Here is a 26,031-nt window from a genome sequence, read left to right as displayed (position 1 = left end):
GGGCTGGGTATGCAATTTTTTTTGCAAATTTGATCATTTTATGTTGTAAAAGTCGAAAGAAAGAAAGGATTAAAAAAGAAAAAAATACAAAAACAAAAAGGCGTATGAGTTTGGATGGTTGTCGTGATCCACTTGCTCACCAACCGTACTATTGAGTACGTAAACGTAAACGTCTCAAATAAATTATGTTAAATTTATTTGAGGTAGTCAAAAAAGCAGAATGCTGCGATCGCAATTTAGCAGTAGTGTCAGAGTCAGAGAGAGCAGAGCTTATGTTGCAGACCAAGTTGCGAGTTCGAATCTCGATGACGCCTATACCTCCGTACAAGTCGAAAGAAGGGCCCACGCAACAAAACGCAAAAGAGCCGACCGAGTTACAATTCGCCAATAACCCTGGGCGGTTTTCTTGGATTTGTGGCGCTGTTCGAAATTGAGTAGAAAACAAAGAAACAGGAAAACGATCACAAAAAACAAAGGATCGGAACCGTTTTTTTTTAGGACAGTGGAATGGCAAAGATCGGCGCGGGGTCGAGTCCCCGTAGCGTATTAGGGCCGTGGGAGATGGATGCCCAGGGTAGACTCCCCATGGCAGGGAAAAGGAATTGTGTTATTGGGAAGGGTATTCTTGAGGAAAACAAAGATTATTTTGGAAATCAGGGGTTCTTTGAAATTAATGGTTTATCTGAAAGCAAGAAATTTTCTGAAAATTTGTGCTTATTGGAAAACAAAGGCTGTTCAGAAAAATCGCGTTTATTTGAAAACAAGGGATTGTCTGGAAATTTTGGTCTATTGGAAAACAAGGAATTTTTGGAGAAATCGGGTTTGTTTGAAAGCCAGAAATTACCTGAATTTGAAAACAAGGTTTTTTCTGAAAAAAATGGAGGAAACGAGGGATTTTCTGAAAACAATGGCATTTTAGACAAGGTGGTGTTTTCTGGAAGAAGTAATGGAAACGAAGGATTTTCCAGAAACAAGGGTATTTTAGAAAGCAAGGGCTTTTTGGAAAACACTGGCATTTTTGCAAACAAGGGCACTTCTGGAAGCAAGGGCATTTCTGAAAATAAGGGAGTCTCTGAAAGCACGGATTTTTCTAGAAGCCGAAATCTTTCTGAAATTAAGGGTTTTTTCGAAAACGAGGCGTTTTCTAGAAGGGGGGGTTTATTTGTAAACAAGGGATCTTCTGGTAGTGAGAAATTTTGTGGGCATGAGGGGTTTTCGGAAAATAATGGATTTTCCATGAAAGGATTTAAGTTGGTGGGTATGGAGGATGATCCCGAACTTAAAAGAAAAATCGGCGGAAGAAGAATGGGAGTGTCGAGAGGAAAACATGTGAAGGAAGACATAATTAAGGTTTCTGGAAATGAGAGTTTTTCTGAAGATAAGGTTCTTTCTAAGAGTGGCCATAGGTTTGGGGCTGCAGAGGATGAACACGAGCTTAAAAGGAATGGTTACAGGAGATACATGGGGATTTCAAGAGTGAAATGTGTGAACGAAGAGGGAATTGGGTTTTTTAGGGTTTTGGCAGCTAGTTTTGGCGAGTGTGACGGAGGTTTTTGGGGGAAGAGAAGGAAAAAGGTGGAAGAAGAGAAGGATAATTACAGCGATCCGCTTGTGGTTTTGGGATCGGATATAATGTTGTTGATTTTGCATCGTTTGGATGCACGCAGCTTGGCACAGTCTATTTTGGTTTCACATGGATGGCAGGCATTGGCAGCCTGTGATAGCCTCTGGGCTAAAAAGGTAGGAGGACCCGAAAACTCACATACTTGATTACTTTTATATTAATGTGTGGTAGAGTTGTTCGTGTCCTCTCACTCTTGTCAGTATTTACAGAATGTTGGTGCTTTGTGGCATTACGGGACATTTTAATCATTAGGAAATACACAAAATTCATGTACTTGTTAATTTTGTTGTGCTTCCTGTTAAAATAAGAATCCCTTCGGCAAATCCGGTGTTCTGTTTTGGAAACAGGTCAGATTATTAGTCAGAGACACATTAACGAGACATTGTGTCTAAACTGCTAAAGCAAGTTGTTACGGCAAATCTCACGCTAAGCCATAGGAAGATCAATATCCATTTTACATTTTCAGACATAAAAGCTTAGAAACAGAAAATTTGTGTTTGTACACATTCAATTGTAGGAGGACAAATCCAAGAACTGGAACAGTATCAGATTCTTGTAACATGAATAAACAAACGTTATCCATGTTACTCTGTTGGGTTTCTAAGAGAGGTTTACTTAATACCAAGGGAAATTGTTCACTGGAGATCGGCTGGAGGATTAGTATCTGCACCCTCTTCCATGTCTTTCTGCTGTCGTGATTGATGCTTTCCTGGGAATGAATGATCTAGGTGACAGTGCTAAATCTATGTTGAATGTTGACACAATATCCAAATTCCTTTATGGTTTCACATACAATATTTTGCACCAACTTTAATTGCACATGATGACCCAGATGCTTGATTTCTTTGGAGCCTTCCATATAACCCAAGGAGTTCCTTCTGTGGTGGGGTCCAGGAGCGTTGCCTCACAGGCATGTTGAATCGCACTTAATAATATAGCTCAACTATAACAGGTTGCTTGACAATAGCAGCCGTCCATTTTAACTGTTCCCTTTGCATTTTGTATTATCAATTACATGTGTATGTACATGGATTGAGTTGGATAAGATAATCATTCTATCTCATTCAAAAGAATGTATGTACATGGATTGAGTTGGATAAGATAATCATTCTATCTCCTTCAAAAGAATGTTGTGTTTAAAATGTCCCGGTTAAAAGAATTTTAATACAATTTTATATATGTTTCCATTTGTATTGTATATTATCAATTTCATGTATATATACATGGATTGAGTTGGATAAGATAATCATTCTATCTCCTTCAAAAGAATGTTGTGTTTAAAATATCCTTATTTAAAAGAATTCTAATACAGCTCTATATATGTTTCTATTTGTGACTTCTGGTATATAGTTGTTTCTGCATATCGCCTAACCAGATATTTCTTGGGTTTGAGATCAGTTCAGCATGCGTTCTCCTTTGAATGTTCTATTCTCTTGCTCTTCCTACAAGAGGACATCAAGGTCAACGGGAGCATGGAAAGGTTCAAACTGTGAAGGTTGTTCAAAAGAAAGAAAGAAAGATTCTTTTATAGTCCACGATGCCAGGCGGTCTGTATATGGGTCTACAGATGGCTTATTAGTAATATGGGACTACCCCGTACTCCTTGCGGGAGGTATCTAATTGAGCTACAAACGAGGCATACATACCTTAACCCCCTGTGGGATTCGAACTTGTGACCTCTCTTTCAAGAGCACAAGTTATTCACCACTAGGCCAACTCAGGAACAAGGATAAAACTTTTAGCCACTATAGGAAACAATGCAGAAAGCTTCACCTATAAAAAAAAAAGCACAAGTTCTTCACCACTAGGTCAACTCAGGAACAAGGATAAAACTTTTAGCCATTATAGGAAACAATGCAGAAAGCAATAATACAACATTTTTGAATAAAATTGAAATGAAGCCAGACGATTAATCAGACAATATATGTTCTTTTTGATGAGTTTTTTATTTTCATTTTAAAGATTAGAGATATCAGGTGAATTAGAATCCCAGTTACTGTATGCTCGAAGACATTCAAGGCAGTTTAATGGTTAATTATTTTTTTGTTTCCTTATTCCAGGTTAACTGTTCACAGTTTCACATTATCTTTCTCAACTTTTTTCTACTAGCTTTTACAACTTTAGTTAGAGTAGTCCATGCTAAACCACAGCAGGTTTAGGCTATGCTTAGATTTCTACTACAGGAGGCACTGTAATCGGCTTTCAAGCTGGCCAAAGATGCTACCCTCGGATTCTCTTTCAATCACCATGACTCTGCTTTGTTGCTGCTCTTTTGTCATTGTGCAAGTGAGTAATTTTTTTTACTAATAAAATTACAGCCAGTGAGCAATCTGTAGAGGTTGAAATAACCTTTTATTACCTCTTCATCAATTCTTCAAAGGACCAAACAATCTATCCTAGGAAAACTGCTGATAACAACTATGAATGAGCATGAATGAAATCTTAATACAGAGACAATAGACCATATTTATTGCCTACGATTATCATTGTGCAAGTGAGTAATTTTTTTGCCAATAGAATTACAGCCAGTGAGCAATCTGTAGAGGTTGAAAGAACCTTTTATTACCTCTTCATCAATTCTTCAAAGTACCGAACAATCTATCCTAGGAGAACTGCTGATAACAACTATGAATGAGCGTGACTGAGCTTTGTTGCTGCCCTTTTATCATTGTGCAAGTGAGTAATATTTTTGCCAATAAAATTACAGCCAGTGAGCAATCTGTAGAGGTTGAAATAATCTTTTACTACCTCTTCATCGATTCTTCAAAGGGCAAAGCAATCTATCCTAGGAAAACTGCTGATAGCAACTATGAATGAGTGTGAATGAAATCTTAATACAGAGACAATAGGCCATGTTAATCTCAAGTGTGGTCCTGATGATGGACCAGAAAATGTGGTTTGTATGTTGATTCTCTAATTATCAATTATTGTGATTTCTATGTAACATTATGGATTGTGGAATCTTGAAGTGTCTAAGTATACATTTTCCCAAAATACATTCATGTTCTTCCATATGTCAAATTCTCCATGAGATGGTTTTAATATCAGAGGCACACTTTTTAATATCTGTTCAAAATTTCCTTTGCACTGGGGTATACTGTATATATTTTTTCCCGCCTGAATGTGTATGCTATTTTATAAGAGTTCTTTTTAATTTTTACAAAGGTGTCCTTGGGAACTCGAGAGAAGAGTGTGCTGTTGATGTTCTTTCTATTTATAGAAACACATATAACCTTATAGATATCCACACTTAGTACATGAAACTTCCATGGAGAGGAGATCCTTCTTAATGCTGCAATAAGTCTTCTACATTTTTCATTTGTGGATAATCATTATTAAAATTCTTCTTGTACTGTATGCAGTGTGAACAATTGTGGTTTGGTAAGGCACATCTTCCTCGCTCAGCAATGCAGAGAGGGCTACCGAAATTGGCTGCCTACTCCATTTCTGTTCTAGATGCTAAACGAGTAAGCTAATGCAGCTTTCATGTATTATTTGACAAGTTAGTTTTTTCTTCTAACTGCTAGTTTGAGGATTTTATGTTTGTTACATGTGTGCCATATTTTGTGCAAGTTGATAAACATGTACATAGGATCAATCTGGATGTAGATCCTTTAGTAGTTAAATCAAAGAGGTCTTGTTAGAGATTATATATATGCCAAAAGGAAAACCACCTATGTAAGCATGAGAATCATTGGTGATTAATATTGTGAGATAGCATTTATTCCAGAATTTTGATAGATTTAGTTATACAATTAAACTTGGTATGTGCTTTATAGATCATGTACGTTAAGAAGCTTGTTTCAATGTGACTTTGAGTTGTTAACTCAATCTAGTTCTTTTCTTTTGCTAAGCCTATTTTTGTAGGTGCTTGTTGAATTTGGTTATCTCTTGGTGCATGGAAATTTGATGGAGAATATTCAGAATTTTTAATGCAGATTTTCTCTGACCATTATTTGAGACGAATCTATCAAAATTGCAATTAACTTTATTCTAGTATAATCCCTACAATATTTCTTAAGGGATCGTGTCATTTGTTTGCTTATTCATGCTGTCTTCTTGTTATCTTATGTTTTTTCATAGATTACTATGAAGAAATCATGTTTTATGCCCCCATGGGATAAAATCCTTCTCGCTGCATCTTAATTTCTGTAGTTAGTTAGATTAAATGTAAGATCTTCAACCCTGTAAAAATGTACTGTTTGTTTTTTACTATTTAGGAATTGGATATTGTTATTATAACTACTCAGTATCCGTTTCTGTCATTTAAGCAAATTCTACAGCTTACGAGAATCACAGAGATTTATATGCCATCATTTTGTTTGGTTTATGTTGCAAAAGTCATTGTATAGCACATGGTAACCTCCATATGCATAAATAAACAACAATCTTTTATATCCAATACATATACAATGGTTGTTCAACAAAGAACCATGACAGTGAATTGTAGAGAACTGTGTTGCTTGTCTCTCCACATTCATTTTTATTCTAGTTAAATTATTTCAGTTTCACCATTTTTCTATTTTCAAATTATTTTCATGCTTAATACTTTTAACTGTAGCCATGAGATGCATTAGTTACAGTATGTGATGTCAATGGTAAGCATTTCTTTTGTCACATCACTATTTACTTCTATCACATAAACATGATGTAGACTAACCATCTAGGTTTAGACTTGGTAAAGGTTGGAGCCAAAGATTATTTTTAAGAGAGCCTAGCTGCAAGTGCATAAGATGCAGTCTGTTGAAAGAAGCAGTTCTTGCTGAGTCTATGCTAAGGAAGATGAATGGATTATGACGCTAGTGATCTACACAATTTGACTTGTAATGTATATGAATGCTTTGCATATGAGATAATTGCCTTATTAGTTATTTATTAGTTTGAGTTTAGAATGTGGCCTTGGTAGAACACTTCTATTGCAAGCAACATAATTTTATTTTGTAATCACTCAAATTATGGTAAACTTTTGAAAAGCTTCAAGCAATTTTTATGGTCTAAAACAAATGGATTTGGAAGGCATCAATACAACTGTCCTAGAAGATGAAGTGAAGGATTCTTCGAAGCAGCAAGCCGGAGAGGATGAGCAACTGGCCCTAGGCCTAAATTGGGTTCAAGAATTTGAGTGGGATGAAAGCAAAGAAAAAAGAATTGGAGGAATTGTTGGATAATGGCTTCAATCTGCTAGAGAATGATGTTGAGGTTCAAGAAAACCTAGAAGAAGATGAGGGTCAAGTGAGGAAGAAACTGAATTTGAGGATTAGGAAAGAGATAAAGTTATTGGATACTTTTCCTCTCCTATCTAGATACATGAATATGTGTATTGAACATTGGATATGGATACATCGCTCCTAGATGCATCATGAAGTATCCACTCAATAAGGCCTATATTTGGGCCCTATTTGATACATTAAGATATGGTATGATTTTGTTAGGTGTCAGATTAGATTAAGGGTCTATGAAAAACAATTAGGATTTGCAAAAAACATAAAATATAATAAAAGTTTACGTGTATACATATATTTAAATAATTGAAGACTAAAATATATCATAACTAAATAATATTATAAACCAAAATACATATAATTTAATATTTTTGATGTTATGTTATATAATTTTTAGTGTATTACTATACACAATTGGATCTATATATACTTTCCTAATCGCCGTTTTTAGCAATAGCTATATTGGGGAGCTTCAAAATTAGTGATATCTATATATCATAACGTTACCCATTTCCATGCAATTTTGCTCAAGACTGATCTTTCTTTTGCTCAATAGTTCATGGCTGTACAAAACTCAGGTACATTTGCCATTACTCTTAGATGCTACTTCCTTTTCCATGATAGGATTGATTGAGAGTGTCACTTCATATGCATCGATACAATGATCATGTATTTGTGTACTAATTGAGCTATCAATGGTATATAAGGGGGATGCGGATTTCTTGGAGATGAAAGGTTGCTTAATTGCTTAGGACTTAGTTTATCAAAGTATTAATTTTTTTTAGTACATTGGTGGATACAATGCTATGGTTGAAATTTTTATATGACAATGTATGTACTAGAAGGGCTAATGGATCAGATAAGGTAAGTATATTAATATTTATGAGTTACCAAAATTATGTTAATGATACTCAAGAACTCAAGAATACATCAATATATGGTAGAAAAGAGGACAAGAGCATTCTAGGAAAGCAAAATAAAGGAATGAAAGCAACAAAAATAAAATGGAGGAGCATCCTAGGAAAGCAAAATAAAGAAACAAAAGCATTAAAACAAAATGAAGTAGTGCGATACCAACACACGTGGTTAAGAAGCGAATACAAACAACCATGTGGGGGGTGGGTAGGTGCGGGACAAAAATCCACAAAAGCAAGAGCTAATGAAGATTAAAAAGGCTAAAATATAAATTTTGTTAAATATTTTTGTCGAGGCTTGGAATGGAGGAATCATTGATGCCACTATTGATCATTAGGAAAGGACCAATACATGATTTGGTAATGGTCATCGAGGAGTGCCAAAGGTTGGTGGCTAGGCATGGTTGTGCAAGGAGGAAGCAAAGCTCTCCCTCTAGAATTTCTCTTAAAAGTCTAGTGTAACTCTTTTAGTAGTGAAAAATCTCATAATATGTATCTATCCCTATGCGTCAAGGAGTAGTTGGTAAAGAGTAGGTCTACATTATTGAGGAGTAGAGCCATGATGTTGAGGAGTAGAACCACATTGTTGAGGGAGGACTACAGGGGTATTTAGGTAATTGTGGTATGTTGGAGAAATGTTGTGTGTAGGTCTATTTGCCTCTATATGAAGTAGCAATATCCAAGGGGCATTTAATGCCATTGATCTCTTGAATGGACTAGAAGAAAGAGGTGATCAATGTGTGGCCTCTAGGGCTTGTAGGGACTTGTTATAAGGATTTGCATTGAAGGGTTACAACTTCCCAAAGATAGAGGGCTAGGGACTATTGGCTAGGATATCTAAAGAAAATAGATAGTGTTGATTGAGTCTCTATAGAGGTAGTGGTATCTCTCTCTTCAATCACAATGTAAATGGGGCATTTGAAAATGAAATCTCTATCTCTTGGAGGGAGCAAAGATGATAGATGGGTACTAGCAAAGAATATGATGATTAGTCTCAATTCGTAGTTAGTGTGAACACACCCTTTGTTGGTCAAGGAGAAACCTCAACTTGTGTGGGTGATACCATCCACCACTTGTAGGAACTGTTTTGCATAAAAAGTGAGCTTGGGGTTGAGTGGCTTAAGGGTAGAGATCTAGGTGACTTGGATGTGCTAATTATAGATGTCCTCTTTGGTGGCTTAAGCGAAGACCCACTTCAAGGGAAGGAGTTGATAAGGAGCATCCAAGGAGTTCATGAAAGGAGGTAGTTTATCAATAGAGATGTTGATGGATAGGAGAAAACTAGTCTTAGATTACCAACCATTTCCTTGCTTATCAAGGGTAATTGGAAGCTCCCATGGATTTGAGTTTGTGGATGTAGAAAGTAAGCTTGAAGATATTTTGGTAAACTCCACTTGGACAATGTTGTAAGGAACGATTTGTTCTCAATGAGTCATGTGTAGCAACAAGAAACTTGTGTAAAGCTATAGGTTTGATGTTGGTATAATTTTTTATATCTTTGAAGTGGATATGGAAACAATAATGCTCCAAGATAGAAAGAGAGGCATATCCCTTAGAAAGATGTCATCGAGAGGGAGGCTTCAAGAAAAAGTATGCATCAAAAAGTGGGATTCCCAAGTAGGTGTATGTTGATGTAATTTCCAAAGGTTCCTTCTCCTTTTTGAAGAATTGGATTCTAGAAATAGTGTGTTTGAAGATGTTGAAAATCACGACCTTCGTTTTACTAAGGTTGACTACAAGTTCACAAAGCTCATAGAAACAAAAGCCATAAACCATGTAATTAAAAATAAATAAATAGATAAAGTGCATGGCCAATGAATAGGGGTGCATAAGGTGTTGCCATGCTTTTTAACAACCCATTTTAAAAACCATGGTTTTGTTCATTAATTGGCCAAAATAATGTTTAGCAGTCTTGGGAGTCCATAAGTGATGTTAATCTTTTTCAAAAGTTCCTTGAAAATCTTTAAAAATTAACACTTTAGTTATTTTAGGCTTTGTCAAGTTTTAGCCTTGGTTTCGAAACTGCCATTAGTTTTCGATAGGGTTCTCACAACCTGTCGTCTTTTGGCGCCGTTATGTCTTGAGTAATAATTCTTTCAATTTATAAAGTTAAGTCATCAGTTGTTAGTCTTTGTCATTAGTTTCGAAACCAACGTTAGAGCTCGACAAGGTTCTCACAACTTGCTTCGAGCTTGACGAGTTCCTTGTTTCTCGAAAGTTGTCCAAATTTCAAAATAATCTTTCCCTCCTTAGGTGTTGATTATAGGGTAAGTTGTGACAACCTTATCGGAAGTCACTGGGGTTTTCACAACCCAATAGTTTTCCAAAAGGTTTTCTTCTTTCAATGGATGAGGTTTCAAAGATATAAAAGAAAACAATTTCTTCAAAGGTGGATAAAACTAAAGGTTTCAAAGCCCATGCTGGGTGCTAACAAGGTTTCCACAACCTTGTTGGGCTACGACACAAAACACAAAACTTAAAAGAAACCTTGGTGAAAGGAAAGAAAAGGGAGAAAGAAAATGATAAAGAAAGAATAAATGAATAAGAAAGGAAGAAAAGTGTTCGAAGGCGGAAAATTTATAGGTTGTGACAACCTCAATGGATGCCAACAAGGTTCCCACAACCTCGTCAATGATTGGCATGTGAATCAAAGCTTGTAACATTTCCAAAACTTATAAAAGACAAAGAAAGAAAGGAAAGTAGAACAAGAGGAATGTTAAGTAAATAAGACAAAGACAAGATAAAGGTTTCAAAGTCTTTGTCAATCCTCGATAGGGTTTCGAGAACCTATTTTGAAATCCAGTTGAAATCCAATGCCCATTCCAAAGGCCAAATTTCAATGTTAATGCCAAGCTATCCTACATTAATGGCTGTCAGAGCTGAGGTAGCTAGAGTAAATGCCTTGACATAAGAAGGAAAAAGGGCCCTAATTTGCTTATTTCAAAGCAAATTACAAGCAATAATCAAGAGTTTGGAGAGCACAGAGAGCAAACTTGAAGCAAAAGGTTGTGAGTAGACCAGAATAGAGATTTCTTTCACCACATTGCACAAAATATAGTAGGTATTCATTTCCAAACTCCTCAATAGCTAGTTTTGAAACAATTTCCCAAAAGTTTTAAAGCAAAATTGAGAAAAGAAGGGGATACATTGTCAAAATTTTTCTAGAATTAAAAGTGATAATTGTTGATGGTGTTTTGTTGCACTATCGAACACAGAATAAAGTATTGAATACTCTATCCTCTCTGGGGTAAAGGCTCTCAAATGCTGAAGATTCGCATAAGGATCACTTGAGATGACTTCAAGGTTCTTTTATAGTAGGTCTTGACTTGTTGGATAGCTTCAATGTTATTGATGTGATTTGCTGTACCTGCGAGGGGACTTATGTTGAACACCTGAATGCTCGAATGATGCTGGGATGTCGAATTTCACTTGACTTAATTAAAAAAGGAAAAAGAATAGGGGTTGAGAGAGTTCTAATTCTAACTCTAAGAATGTAGGAGCAATGGATGATCTTTGATGAAACTCTACTAAGTCTTGCTTTGACATGCAACGAACATCTCCACAAGGCTAGTGCGATCTTATAAGGATAGATTTACGATTTTCAAATCAGACCGCAAGCATAGACACCACCGAGTTGATGCATATAATTGAAGGAATGATAATTGAAGTTAAGCTTTAGCTGAATGATTCCAGTTGACCACACAAGGCACTTTACCATTGGCAAGGTGTTAGTAGTATGGCTATACAAATTTCACCATTGACCATACAAAGTTCTTCCATTCATCTAATTATCAGTATCTAACATGAAGATCCAACAAGAAATCATGCAATTGTAGAAGAAACAACACATTCCACCATAACTTAAATGAAAAGGAAGTTTATTTACAACTTTAGCAACAATTTTTGCCTTCTCTTCCTACTCTACTCTAGCTGCTAACTGCTCTTGAACTACTAACTATCAACTATTGACTATTTCTAACTATATTAACCTTACATTGAAGAAGTGAGGCCTTATATAGTGCTCTCATTACAATTTAGTGGCTTGGATCGATTTGAGATCAATGGCCAAGATTACAAGATATAAACCCTATTGCAAAGCATTTAATACTTGACCAATGATACAATTACATTTGATAGGACACATGTCCTTCCGTGAAAATTCAACCAATGAATGACGATGGTAGGTGCATTGAACTTTGTGTCCATGTGGTAGTTATCCTCTTGTAGGATGAGCTAGATTTATTAAATCTGAACGTCTTCTCATGAAATAATGTGATTGGATGTAATGATGAATAGGCGCCACCTTAGCTTGTTCTTGTAACTCATCACAAGTTGTAATTGAAATGAGGCATATGTCTTGATACTCAACATGTCCAAGCTCCTGACGCGACAATGACTTTGTTCATGCTGATCTTCTAACTTTGATTAACTCTTCTGAAACTTGCCTTGTCTCGATCATTTGCATTTGCGAGCTTTCATTTGGCTATACTGGCAATGATTCTTGGGTTTCGGAAGGAAATTCAAGATTGTAAAAATTTCATCTTTGAATGCTTGATGTTGATGAGTTACTCGTCACGCTGATTTCTTTGTCTTGATGTTGCATTTGGTGTAGACTTTGTCTCGCCTATACTTGATCCTCATGGCACCTCGGAATGCATTAGACCCTGTCATTGCTTTGGATGAACTGTGTTCTTGTCTAAGATGCTTGGAGTGGCTCCTGTTCCTGCCTTAGATGAGCTTGCAACGTGACGTGCTGCAATATAATCCTTCTTGATGAGAGCTCGCCTTGCTCTTCGATAACCAATACTTGTTGACTATCCAAGACATTTATCTGAATTATTGTCCGAGATGGCCTTTTTGCTGCCACGACTTTTGTATATCATGTTTGTGAATTGAGGTATATGAAAGGCTTTGTGGATTGCTTCCTTAGAGAGATAGGCTATCTCTCTCCCATCCGGTGTGGTAATTGTTGGCATTTGCATGAAGATTGCATTAATGATATGTTATGTTGTCATTGATGTCAATTAACAGGTAATGATATTGTTGATATTGTTGTAATATTGTTACTGTAACCGGTAGGAAGAATTTGTGGAGTGAACTGGTAACCGGTGTAAACCTTATCTATTGATGTAACCTGTAAACCCTACCTGTTGTTTTTGATAAACCCTAACCAATTAAGTTTGGAGAATTGGTTATATTGGTTTATGATTTGATGATGAGCGGTAATGATTATGACACGTATGATTATTGTATGAAGACAATTCCAAGAGATTTTGGCAAGTTGTTGTAACGGTTTTTTGTCTAGGGAATGAGCAAAAGTATTGCATCTAATGCAAAGCGCGTGATGAGTTATTGAGATCGATGAAGCGGTGATCAAGGAGCGATCAAGGTTTTCTTGAGTGATGTGCAGAGATTGCTATGTAATCCAACGGTCATACTTGAACCGATTTGTTTGTAATCTCTATGAGAATTAGGTTTTTGTTGTGTTCCCGACCTGATTGATTTGTTTATAAGGTTGATGAAGTTGTTTAGTTTAAAGAGTTGGCAAAGAGATAGACACAAATTAGTTGAGTGTGTGGTTGCCGAATCGGACGATGTATCTGCAATTTGAGTAAAGGCAGATAGGAGCATAAAATGGATCTGATCAAGCAAGTGTAGTGCTATTCAGACAGATCAGCAAACTCCTGTTGTTTTCTAACAATTACAGCAGGATTGAAATCCCCTAACCGGGTGAGCTCTAACAAGCTTGGTGCTATTCAAATCCTCAAACAAGGTGATCCATTAGTTTGGGTTTTCAAATCCTCTACCAAGGTTACTCCTTACAAGGTATTGCTTCTAACAAGGCATTTGTAGTCAATCCCTTAACCAGGTGATTCCTAACAGGATTAGTTCTTAATAGGACTTTTTGTAAAGCTTTAACAGGCTAGGCTCCTAACAAGGTGAACTTCAGAAGAGTTCAGATAGTTATCTTGTGAGTCTCATCTCACTGCGGTTTTTACCTATTTGGGTTTTGTTGTGACGTATTCACACATCGCCCCATTGCAAATGGGGACCCCTACTTTTTGCTTTCTGGGGTTTGTTTTCTAGGTCTTTTAGGGTTTTGTCTGTTAGCCTTTGCAGGATGAGTGTCGCCAGGGGATCAATAGGATGGTAGGCTTTGCTTGAGCCAGGGTGAGTCCACAGGGTCCCAGAGTTAGGGTTTCTTTGAGAGTCTTCCTTAGGGCCTGGTTTTGCTCTCGTTGCTAATTGTGTCTTGCTTTGTGAGTGGGTATCATTCTTGGAGGTCCGAGCTAGGTCGAGTTGGTGAGTGATGAAGTCTGAAATGTCATCCTGATCTTCAAATGCCCTGAAATTTGGCTAAGTCTGGAATGTCCTGATCCTGAAATTTGACTAAGTTTGGAAAACTGAAGAATCCTCCAAAAACTAGATTTTGCAATATAACTCTTGGAGGTCCGAAACCACTCTCAAACATCCTGAAAGTATATATGGAATATAACTTAAAGTATATATGGAAATGTTATATTCCATAAAATGATCCCGACGGAGAGTTCAAAAGGTCAAATTTCGCTCCTGACCCTTCCAAAGGGTCCAAAGCGAATTTCGCTCCTGACCCTTCCAAAGGGCCTAGAGCGAAATTCTCCATAGGACATTCTACTTTGACCAAAACCTAGAACTAACGCATTCCCAGGCTTGAATGAAGAAAAAAAACGCTTGTTTGAATGAAGAAATGTGAAAATGAAGTCAGGATCTTGGCCAAGATTAGGAATTTCGCTCCTGACCCTTCCAAAGGGTCCAGAGCGAAAATCTTTATAACTCTTGTTTTCCTCCTTATTTTGGCTAGGTGTTGGCTTGATGGGAGATGAATGGGTATGTTTTGCCTTGAGAGGGAGTTTGATTGATTTTGAAGAACAAGATTTTGGCCTAAAGGAGAATTTCGCTCCTGACCCTTCCAAAGGGTCCAGAGCGAAATTCATCATAAACCTCATTTGCTACCTTGTTTGACCTTGAAATCTTCTTCCTCAGGTGGAAAATGATCTAAGTTTGCTTCTTGAAGTGGTTTGAAGTTTGAAAAGTGAGTAATCTAGCCTAGAATGAAATTTTCGCTCCTGACCCTTCCAAAGGGTCCAGAGCAAAAATCTTCTTAAAGCTCATTTCTCCCTAACTTTGGCTAAATTTTGATGTGCAGGGTATCTTGGAAGGAAGGTTGGACATTCTTGTCACCTTTGAAGATTTGAAAGCATGAGAAAATGAAGAATTTTGGACAAGAAGGGAAATTTCGCTCCTGACCCTTCCAAAGGGTCCAAAGCGAAATTTCAAAAAGCTCTTATTGTGCAGTGAAGAAGGTCAAGTTTTTGGCATGGATAAGAGAGGAGTAGTGTCTTCTTCCCTTGAGAGGTGAATTCAACTTGAAATGATGGTGGAATAAGCCTAAATTAAGAAATTCGCTCCTGACCCTTCCAAAGGGTCCAGAGCGAAAATCTCTATAAGAGACATTTCTTGCCTTATTTGGCCAAAATTTGATGTCCAAGGCATGATGAGATGAAGTATGAACATGTTGAAATCCTTGGAGATGGTTAGAAGATTGTGGAAATGAAGAATTCTAGCCAGGAAAGGAAATTTCGCTCCTGACCCTTCCAAAGGGTCCAGGGCGAAATTCCTTATAAACCTACCTTTTGACCTTTCTTGGACATGAAATCTTATTCCTAGGGTGATGAAGGACGAAATCCTACCTTGCAAAGAAGTTTCAAGTTTAGAAAAAGATGATTTTGGGTCAAAAATGAAAATTTCGCTCCTGACCCTTCCAAAGGGTCCAGAGCGAATTTTCTCAAAACCTCTTTTGCTATCAAGTTTTTTGCTAGGTCAAGTGTGGGATGAGGCAAAATCAAGAAGAGCATGCCCTTAAGAATGACTTTAAGTTGTTGAAGACCATGAATGATGAAGGAATTGAGCCCTAGACAAGATTTTCGCTCCTGACCCTTCCAAAGGGTCCAGAGCGAAAATCCTTGAAACCCATCATTTTCTCCAAAATTTGTACCAAGCCATGCCTAGACCAAGGTGAGGGATGCCCTTGAGATTGTCCTTGAATTGATTGTTGTCTCCAGAAATAATGATTTTAGGCCAGAGGAAGAATTTCGCTCCTGACCCTTCCAAAAGGTCCAGGGCGAAAATCCTTCAATCACCTATTTTGCCTTGTAAAATCAAGTTAAACTTGGGCTGGATGAAAGAAGAGAAGTGTTTCCTTGCCTTGTAAGGTGGATTGAAGTTGAAATGATGAAAAAATGAGCTACAAGCAAGAATTTCGCTCCTGACCCTTCCAAAGGGTCCAGAGCGAAAAAACCTAAGTCACCTTTTCCTTCAAGGTTTAAGTAAAACTAAGCTTGGATTGTAGTGAAAAAAGCCATTTGAAATGCCTTGAAAAGATTTGGATCTTCAAAAAATGTGAATTTTGAGCTCAAGAGAGAATTTCGCTCCTGACCCTTCCAAAGGGTCCAGAGCGAAATTCTGGATAGGTCCTGTCCCTGGCTAGGTTACTAAGCAAACTGACCTTTTTCACCTTGTGAAGATTAAGCCAATGCTAGTAGGTTGGGAAGTAAGTTCAAACTAAGCGAATGTTGATGAATTGAAGTGAAGGAGATTGGAAAATTAGCCAGGAATGAGATTTTCGCTCCTGACCCTTCCAAAGGGTCCAGGGCGAAAATGCCTAAAAAGCAGTATTTCTTTCAAAATCCTATTGAGCTAACTTATTGGTTGAGATAAATAGACCTTGGAGATTGCTTTGGAGAAAGTTAATGATCAAGCAAAGATGAATTTTGACCTAAAAAGAGAAATTCGCTCCTGACCCTTCCAGAGGGTCCAGGGCGAAATTCTTATAGGGCCTGTCCTTGGAAAGAGTCTTGAACTAACTTCATTTTAATATCTTTTGTTGATGATTTAAGTTGGAAATGCTATGTTGAAATGAATTTATCATGTGTCCTTAATCATCTTTTGGTTTGTTTTGGCAGATGAAAGAAGACCAGGACAAGGACGACCTTCTCCAGCCCAGCATCGACAAGGACGACCTTCTCCAGCCCAGCCTCATCATGGACGACCTCTTCTAGTCCAACATTTGAAGGAAAGACAAGGTGGCATCCTAGTCATCACTCCTCCAGTCGGATTGGTTCACCTCAGTGTATCCAGATTCAATGTACCCGACTCATGGGAGATGGCACAAACTTCGATGTACCTACCCCAGTTATCCATTGGTCGAATATTCCAGAAAAGACGTGTCCAAATAATGCAATTATTTCATTGGCCAGAATTGAGTTGTTGTAACAAACCCTAATTAGGGTTTTCATTGTAAAATCTCGGCCATTGATCTTAAGTGGATTTGAGCCATTGAATTGTATTGAGGGCACTATATAAGCCCTGGCTCTTCATTTGTAAAGGCTAATAGTCAGTCAATAATAGCTAATAGTTAATAGTTAGTAATAGATTCCAGAATAGTAGAATAGCAATTAGAGTAGATTAAGAAGAGAAGGCAAGACATTGTTGCCTTAATTGTAAAGACTTCTTTTCATTGAAGATATGGTGGAATATGTTGTTTCTTTGCAATGTGCATGGTCTCTTGTTGAATCTTCATTTTTGATGATAGATGATTAGATTGAGTGAAGAAAATTGTTGAATGCACCTGTGTGGAATCTGTCTAGTCCATACCACTAGCCTCTTACTGATGGTATGTGCGCCCTGCATGGTCAACTGGCATAAAATGAGCTTAATCTTAAGTCGTTACACGTCTATTGTTCATGCATTATCTTGAATGGTGATCATTGTCAGATGGTGTACGATTTGAACGTATTGGAAGCATCCCTTAGAAGATCGCACTGAGTTGGTGTTGAATTGTTCAACCTGATGGTGAGACCCAGCCCAGTAGGACTCCACCTAGTCATTCATCCATCTTCTCGCATCCTAGATAGTAGAGTAGACTTCCTGAACCCTGCATCTTTTGCCATTTGTTTGTCTTCCAGTTAGTGAATAGGACTTGTGATTCCAGCAAATTAGACGTTCAGGTCATCAAGTGTAAGTCCCCTTGTGATTCCAGCGAAATCACATCATACCACAAAGAGCTTATCCACGAGTAGAGAACCTACATACAAGAACCTTGAAGCTTCTCCGATTGATCCTTCTGCGATATCTTTAGCATTCGGGATCTTTACTCAAGAGAGGATGAGGTACCTCTGGGTACTTTATTCTATGTTTGGTCGTGTACAAAATACACATCAACAGGTTTCCACGTCTAAAAATATTTGTGTCAAGTGCTGAATGTTTTTGTGGTTATGTTTTCATGGTTGATTTACTTAACTACTTAACTATTTTGATAAGTCATGATAACCGGAAACATTGAGAAATGAAGAAGTTGTTTACTGTTAAATTGTTGTAACAATCAACCGGTTTATCTTATGAATTTTTATCTTGATAGTGGTATTAGATTGATTTTTGAGGTTGGTGAAGTTTGTATCAGTTTTTCTATTTATTGATTCATCCCCCCCCCCTCTTAGTAATCGACCGGATACTTATTCTTTCATCATACCATCAATTCACTTTTCTATCAGGATCGTAATGTCTTGCACACTCGGCAATGAGTTCGTTGCATTGCACTGCTAAAGGGAAGCGCCGACTGCCTTGACGATGCCACCTTCCATCATCGCTCTTGCGGGTTCTGTTGGTTTTGGTGTAAAGCATGCCTTGAAATTTCTTCATGTCAATGCATCCAAGGTTGGTGTCGCCTTCATTGCCCCAATACAATGTGATCTTTGACTCGACAATCATGTTCGTCGAATCCTCCTTGATAAGTGCTTGTCGTAATCCCACCATTATGCACCTGCAAGAATTGGCTAAGTTAGTGTCACGTAATGGCATTCACTTGCGAATATGTAAGCGATTATCTAGGCATGAAAACCTTAATGAGAATCTTGTAATTCTAAATCATGCCTTCAACCATTGATTGAACGTAGTCATCTAAAGTTTAACAAATATCCTTTCAAAAAATTCTAAGATGACCAAAATAACATAAAGAAGACGTTATAATCAAGACAATGCAATAGTCAAATGAGACAAAACCAAGTCCGCCCAAGACACAATCTGTTCAAACAAACTCATTTCAGACCTGAGATTATTGATATACTGATCTAATCGCTTATTTTGATAAAGCGCAGTGATCAAAATAGATGTAAGTTTGCTGCCACTAAACAAACAGTGCTGTCACCTCTATACGAATTCGCCGTCTTTCTTTTGTTTCTGATAAGATCACTGATAATCAACAATCCTTTTGTTAATAAAGTTAATTTCGCTACCCCAATGATGACCTGCAGTCACACTCAAAAGCGAATTACTGTGTATATGATCAGACTCGCACATATTCATTATTTGATTATCATTTCACCACTCACCAACTTTGCCACTTTGGAACAAATAATATCACCGCTATTGCTGATGACAGGGCAGTTTGTATAGCTAAATGAATAAAGTCAAGCTTGCTGCCCCTTATTTTGTTGTCTGAAATAGTTGTGCTCTGAATTGAAATTGCTTGGTTCACAATTTGATGACTGAACATCGCCTTAGTCCTTTGGTGAAATTCGTTGTATGTAGAGATGAATATGCTGCAAGGTATAGGAGTCAAAATCATTGGATACTGAGGACAAATTGAAATTACTGTCAAAATGGAATTCACTGTGACAAATGCAAACCATTAAAATCAGAACTATTGCTCTTATGATGTTGGCAAAACCATCGTTTTTCGGTCATAGATCGCTATCAACTGTTGAGTCTTCTAATCGTTAATGCACGAGATGGTTTGGACAGTATTGCCACCTTCTAAAATCATCGAGCCATCATCTCTTTATCGATTCACAAATGGTGGGAGTTGCTGATTAGGAACCATTATCTCAGAATGTGATCGCTCCTTGTGAAAGCATAATTCGCTGCTCCATGGAAATCAATTCAGATGTTAGATCGCTGTCCACCTGTGACTGTGCATGCAAAATTCGAACAGCATCACCACCTTTTTAGCGTATGTGAATCACAGATCAGAGGTTTGGGATCATTCCTCCAGATGCAATCAATATGGTCGGTGTCACTATAATCTCAGTTTTGCTGGAATTGGAGGCAGGTTGAAGTCACAGTGTGTCAATAATTTCAAAATGAGAATTGTTGCCTTTCCAAAATCGCTGATATCGCCTCACCTGGATGGTTCAATAGATCGACTTGGGTGACTCTCAGGTATGAAAGCAATATCACCTCACCTTGATGGTTCAATATCACTGATTATTGCCTCACCTTGATGGTTCAATAGATCGACTTGGGTGACTCTTAGGTATGAAAGCAATATCGGTTTGAATTTGATCAATGAAATGATCGAATTCGAACTTGTAACAATTCTTGAAGTTTGATGCCCCATCACAATGAATCGGCGTCCAGTATTAAATAGACTGCATTGAAAAAAATCATGACCCTTGCTGTTCATTCGACGGCTTCATTCGGATTTGTGAGTGTGAATGGTTGTATTGCTCTGTTGGGAGGTTGATGCGATTTGATCACCACCCTCATTTATGGTATTAGGGTGCCTTTCATGAATGCCTTTCATGAATGCCTCACAACATACATCAAATGATTGCTTTGATTTCCCTTTTTGGTGTTCCATATGAAATGTGATACCACCTTTATTTAATGTCTCTTAATCACTCACTCGAGATGTATCAAACCATGCTTGGAAGTTGTGAGCTGGCTGCCTTAATGATTCATGTCGAATTAACACAAGGCATTGATTAAAAAAAATGTGAACTTGAGCGGCCCCCTTTCATTGAATATCCTTCATCGCACTTTGATTGTCATAGAGATGCGTTAAACTTTACATTGAACTTGAATACCAAATGTGTCTCGTTAAATGTTTTTTCATTGACTCCTTGAGTCATCACGTTTAATGCTATGTGGGATACGTCGTGCAATGCCCAAGCGCAAATGTAACGCTCATTGAGTGTTCACAAGGCACTATCATTTCTTTCATTGCATAGATTTGGTGACTCGCATTGCGTGACGCCCATACCTCTTATGCTTCTTTGTTCTATGTTCACCGTGTGACTAATTTGTTGATTGATCAAGGCTTTAATGTGTGGCGTGTGCGAAAGTAAGGTGTGACGAGCGCAACGCTATCGTGTATGCGCAAAAGTTTGTATGACGTATATAAAAATCAATGATGAGTGCGAGAGCTTCGCATGACGAGTGCAAAAGCAATGTGTGGCGGCTAAGCGCGAAAGCGATGCGTGAAGGCAATGCGTGATGAGCAGGAAAGCTAAGCATGAAAGCAACGTGTGATGAGTGCGAAGGATAAGCACGAAAGCAAACGTGTGACGAGTGTGAAGGCTAAGCGAGCGTGATGTGTGCCTCTTCATGTCTTAGGGAAATTTTCAATTTTTCAATTTTTTAATTTTTGTTGTATTTTTTGAAAATTTTTTTTTTTTTTTTTTTTTTTTCAATTTTTAATTTTTTTGTATTTTTAATTTTTCAATTTTTTTGAATTTAAAAACTATAACTCTATACTATGCTAAACTAAGACACCCTATTCTACAACTAGGCTAAAAAAATGAGGGGTCCCCATTTTTAATGGGGTGATGTGTGAAAATGTCACAACAATAATTTTAATCTAAAACTGACTAAGATGAAATACAATTTTTTGGGTATGACCACTTGTTTGGGTTGGAAAGTACATTGCCCTAGATTGGAGATACACACTTAGGGCACACAAATTTAGAGGACTTCAGATAGGATTATTAGCTTGAATTGATACCCAATTATGCAAAGGTTTGCAGAAAGTGGCTCACTTAAAGCTGCTGCCTTCCTAGTCGTAATGCAGTGCATGGACTTGGTACTTGAATGCATAAACTGCTATAACCCAAACAGCAGGGAGGTAAGGACGAATGATAACAAGTTGTTGATCGCTCTAGACAAGGCCACAATCATTGGGCGTTTCAGGATACTTGAAAGAGAGTATACGGTGATTGGGATTTTGCAACCTGACAATCAAACTTCAGTGAGAAGAAGGGATATTACAAAAATATAATTGCCAGGGAATGGTTTAAGGTACCAAAGAAAGGCAAGGCCCAATTGCCTAAAACCATACATAAGTCTCATTTCAAATGAGAAATTGTTGGCATTATAATATGGTTGCATGTTGAGGGGAACTTGAATACCCATGCTTTTGAAGATTGGATGTTCTTTGTACAAATCATTTCTGTAGGATTGCATTACTTAGATTGGGCTAGTTTGATCAGTGACATGCTCCATTCTATGATATCAAATTTTGCCCTTAACATGTTCTTCTACATGTCCTCTTATTTATTCTATGCACTAGCCTACACAAGGCCATGGCCTGGACATAAGCATGTTGAGGAGCATGATAATAATATTCAGATCTGCAATTATTATGTTGATGTGCAGTTAGATGAGAATTCTCCAAGTTCAAGAGCGTAAATGGTGTGTTTACCATGAGATCGGTTAGAGACCTGAAAGGGGATTTGGGCCAAAGGATTTCACCGGAAGGCATTAAACTGATTAATCATTATAAGAGTTGTTTCATACAATTTCAAAGATTCACCTATATCAGAGTAGGAGGTTTTAATGGCTTTCCCAATAAACTACCAAAGTATGCTGAAGATAAATTTGTTCTAATTGAAATTTGCAAACAATTTTTAGAGGTTAATAACAGATGTGTAGAAAGAAAGAAAGAAGGAATTCAATTTCCTGTTGGGCTCAAGCATCGCATATGTATATCACAACCAGACGCCCTTAATATTGAGAGACTTGGCGAAGTATGCCATTTCCACTTATGATGATTACAAGTTCCCCTTTGACAACAAGATTGTGTAATTTGCACCTTGACACTACATTTCATCATGTACTTCACATGGAAGATTACTAGGCACTGATTGCCTAGATGATTACGAAGTAAGAAAAAGGAGTTGGATGAGAATGAGCCTAAAGCAAATTATAACATTCAAGTTGTGTTGGGACGTTGAAGGTGTAGAAGATGATGAGTCAGATTTGGTTGACCTAATTATGCTTCTCACATTCAGATGCAACCAATTGTCCCAATAGATTGTAGCTGTTAAGAACCAAAGGATCTTTAGTCAAGGATAGCAGTGGTTCTGAAAAGAACTCAAATTTGGCTGGCAAAGAAGAAGGTAGATGCCTCAAAAGTCTATACAAAAGGAGGGCAGAAGGTAGGAGGGCAAGCCAATAAAAGCTTAATGGTAACATCTTCTTCCATGGTACCTACTACTGCACAATAGACAACAGGTCCAGGATGGAGTTATGGTGGAGATGAGCCTCTTGAGAAGAAAAAGACTCCGAAACATCTATTGCTGAGTGATATTTTTCCTCATTCTGATGATGGATTGTTGAGTGCAATCTGAAATGTCGATTCAAAAGCATACACGGTTTTTTCCAGAAACAAATCTTGCACATGCTACATGGACTGTGGAAACTCATGCCTACTACTAAAAAGACTTGTGGGGATGGCCCACCAAAAGATACAGGAATAGATGAGCAGGCAGAGAAAGACATAGATAAAGGGAAGGAGAAGGAAAGTGAAAAAGAGAAAGGAAAAGAAAAAGTAGGTGAACAAAGCAAGAAATTGGGGAATAGAGATAGACTCTTCTATGCTTCACAAGAGTCTGAGAAAACCCTTCAGAAAGATAAGACTCCATGCCCCTTTCCTTTCAATCTATAGAACGTAACAAGTATTCCCCCTTGGAAGAGGGCTCTCCAATTTACTCCTGATTCTTTGACAACTGCCCTAAGTTCTTCCTCTTCTCCATCTTGGTTGGAGAATACATTGTCTAAGAAGACGAAGACTGTACCTGTGAATTTACCTGTTCATAATATTGTCGGACAGCTACTACAAGTATCCCCAAAGCCTAAAATGCTGAAAACCACCTCTAGGCTGATAGAGGATGAAAATTCTGATAATTTGTTTGTAGAGATTGCCCATCCAGCTGTATAGAAGGAACCTATTCAGGCTACTCATGCTGATTATAACATGACTAGGGTAGATCTGGGACCTCCAAGTAAGGATGGAGATGTCCATAATTTCCAAGTGACTACCATTAGGTTGGTGAAGAGAACAGAAAGAGATAAACATGATAAAAAGGAACTGAAGAATGTGGTGGAATTGCTCACCAATTGTTTGAAGCCACTTGTAGATCTTTTAGCTTAGCCTTTCAGTTCATCTAGGGCCTCATTTGATACTAACTCTGACGCTGGGAAAGAAATGAAGAATAAAGTACAGAATGGCAACTACTTTGGTAGTACCACTCAAGAATAGATCAATGATTTGAAGGTAAAGGGAGCCCCTTTTATTGAAAATATGAGAAAAGTATATGACACTTGATTGTGGCACGAAATGGTGTCAACACATAAATTTTTAATGCAAAGCAAGATGAAGCTAAACCAAAGGTATTGTTTCTGATGCCAGTGATACCCAATGCATAGTATGGAAGGAAAGTATTAGATGGAAAGATACTTTTCTTAAACAAAACATCAGGTAACAAGGCAAGCTGCTCAGAGACTGCAATTGAATGTTGGCAAACATAATTCAGGAGTTCAAAGATATTGAGTGCCAAATCAAGAAGAGTGATAATGCAGGGGATGCCACTATGAATGAACTGAAAGCCATTTTTAAAAACACAATCAATACACTCTCAAATCCAAAGGCTTTCAATAAAGAGAATTTGATAAAACTGGTGAATAGATTTGGCTTTGTCTTGTTATTAAGGTCATCCAACGAACTTTTCTGCTAGAGTTGATGCTGTTCGTGTGAACAAAGCTTAATGGAGGCTCAAAACTCAGATTGTCATCATTCACATATAGGAAAGTGTTCCAGTGGTGACACATGCTCTCAAAAACTATAAGGCTTGATTGGCAATACAACAAGAAGATCAGGCAGATAAAGCCAATGTGGATTTCCAGCAAGCGCCACCTCAGCCTTAGCGGCCATTTCATTTATGCTATAAAGTTTTAATGTTTTATAATTCCAATGTATTTAAAACTTTATTTAAGTTATTCTTTTAAAGAATCAGTTTTAAAAGACTTTGGGCAGTTACAATTTAACATTATAAATATGTAATTAATGGACTATTGAAGGGTCCAAATTTTTTATCCCTGTTGAATTGTAGTGCAAAAGTGAGACTCAATCAGATTGAAGATCAATAAAAGTTTTTGGCTTCGAAAAAATCCGTTGTCTGTGTGCATAGAAATTGAGTGTTTGCTTAGATGTTTGTTTTAAGTCTATGAGCTTAAGCAATTTTGAATATCATTTCCTTTGTGAATATTGGTATTCATATAAGTAATGCTCATTTGTCTTGGAGTTTCAGCAAACTTTTTAAATTTGAAGTTTTTCATTCATTCATTAACATTTTAATCTTTGTATTGGATGTTAGTGGTGATTTTTTGTTTTTTCAAAAAGTCTCACAACCTGTGATGTTAAAATTGATATCTCGAGATTATTCTATTTGTTTCAGATTCTTTTCGCATTTGTAACATGGTGATGTGCAAGTGTTAGTTGCTCGATCAGATTGAAGATCAATAAATTTTTTTGGATAAGAAGAAATCTGTTGTCTGTGTGCATACAAATTGAATGTTTGCTTAGATGTTTGTTTTAAGTCTATGAGCTTAAGCAATTTTGAATATCATTTCCTTTGTCAATATTGGTATTCATATAAGTAATGTTCATCTGTCTTGGAGTTTCAACAAACTTTTAAAATTCAAAGTTTGTCATTCATTCATTAACATTTCAATCTCTGTATTGGATGTTAGTGGTGATTATTTGTTTTTTCAAAAAATCTTACGAGATTATTCTATTCGTTTCAAATTCTTTTTCGTATTTGTAACATGGTGATGTGCAAGTGTAGTGTTAGTTGCCTTTACTACTTTCTGGTTAAATGTACACCCCTTTTAGATATTCAGAAAATCAAAATACTTGATCATAGGAAGGGAGCTATGCCTTTTTAAAATTCAGAGGGAAACTAATAAACATTTTTGCCAACTGTTAGTTAATAATTTGTCATCAATTTTGGGCAAAGTAGAAAGACAAATCTGTTAACCAACATAAGGTAACTACAATATTCAAACGTCTTGTCTAATGACTAATGAATCTAAAGAATTTTGCTACCCAGTAGAACATGGGAGCACAAGAACATTTAAATTCTAGGATTTTTCTCATATTTGGAAGATCTTAGTGTTA

General features: G+C 37.2%; 1 protein-coding gene across 3 annotated transcripts in view; it reads left to right on the top strand.

The window, feature by feature from the left end:
* Positions 1–217: 217 nt before the first annotated feature.
* LOC131057365 (uncharacterized) overlaps positions 218–26,031 on the top strand; it is a 51,758-nt gene continuing 25,944 nt past the window's right edge. Inside the window, exons 1-2 of one of the 3 annotated variants that reach the window (XR_009108974.2) lie at positions 218–1,740; positions 4,987–5,091. Coding sequence is in view for 2 of the 3 variants with exons in the window: in XM_057991509.2 (XP_057847492.2) it covers positions 508–1,740; positions 4,987–5,091 (1,338 nt within the window). In the remaining variant the exon portion in view is untranslated. The remainder of the gene's footprint in view (positions 1,741–4,986; positions 5,092–26,031) is intronic. The other 2 variants (XM_057991509.2, XM_057991510.2) reach the window with 2 other exon arrangements.

Source organism: Cryptomeria japonica, chromosome 5 (genome assembly GCF_030272615.1).
Source record: "Cryptomeria japonica chromosome 5, Sugi_1.0, whole genome shotgun sequence".
NCBI classification, from domain to species: domain Eukaryota; kingdom Viridiplantae; phylum Streptophyta; class Pinopsida; order Cupressales; family Cupressaceae; genus Cryptomeria; species Cryptomeria japonica.
This window is presented reverse-complemented; position numbering and strand designations above follow the sequence as displayed.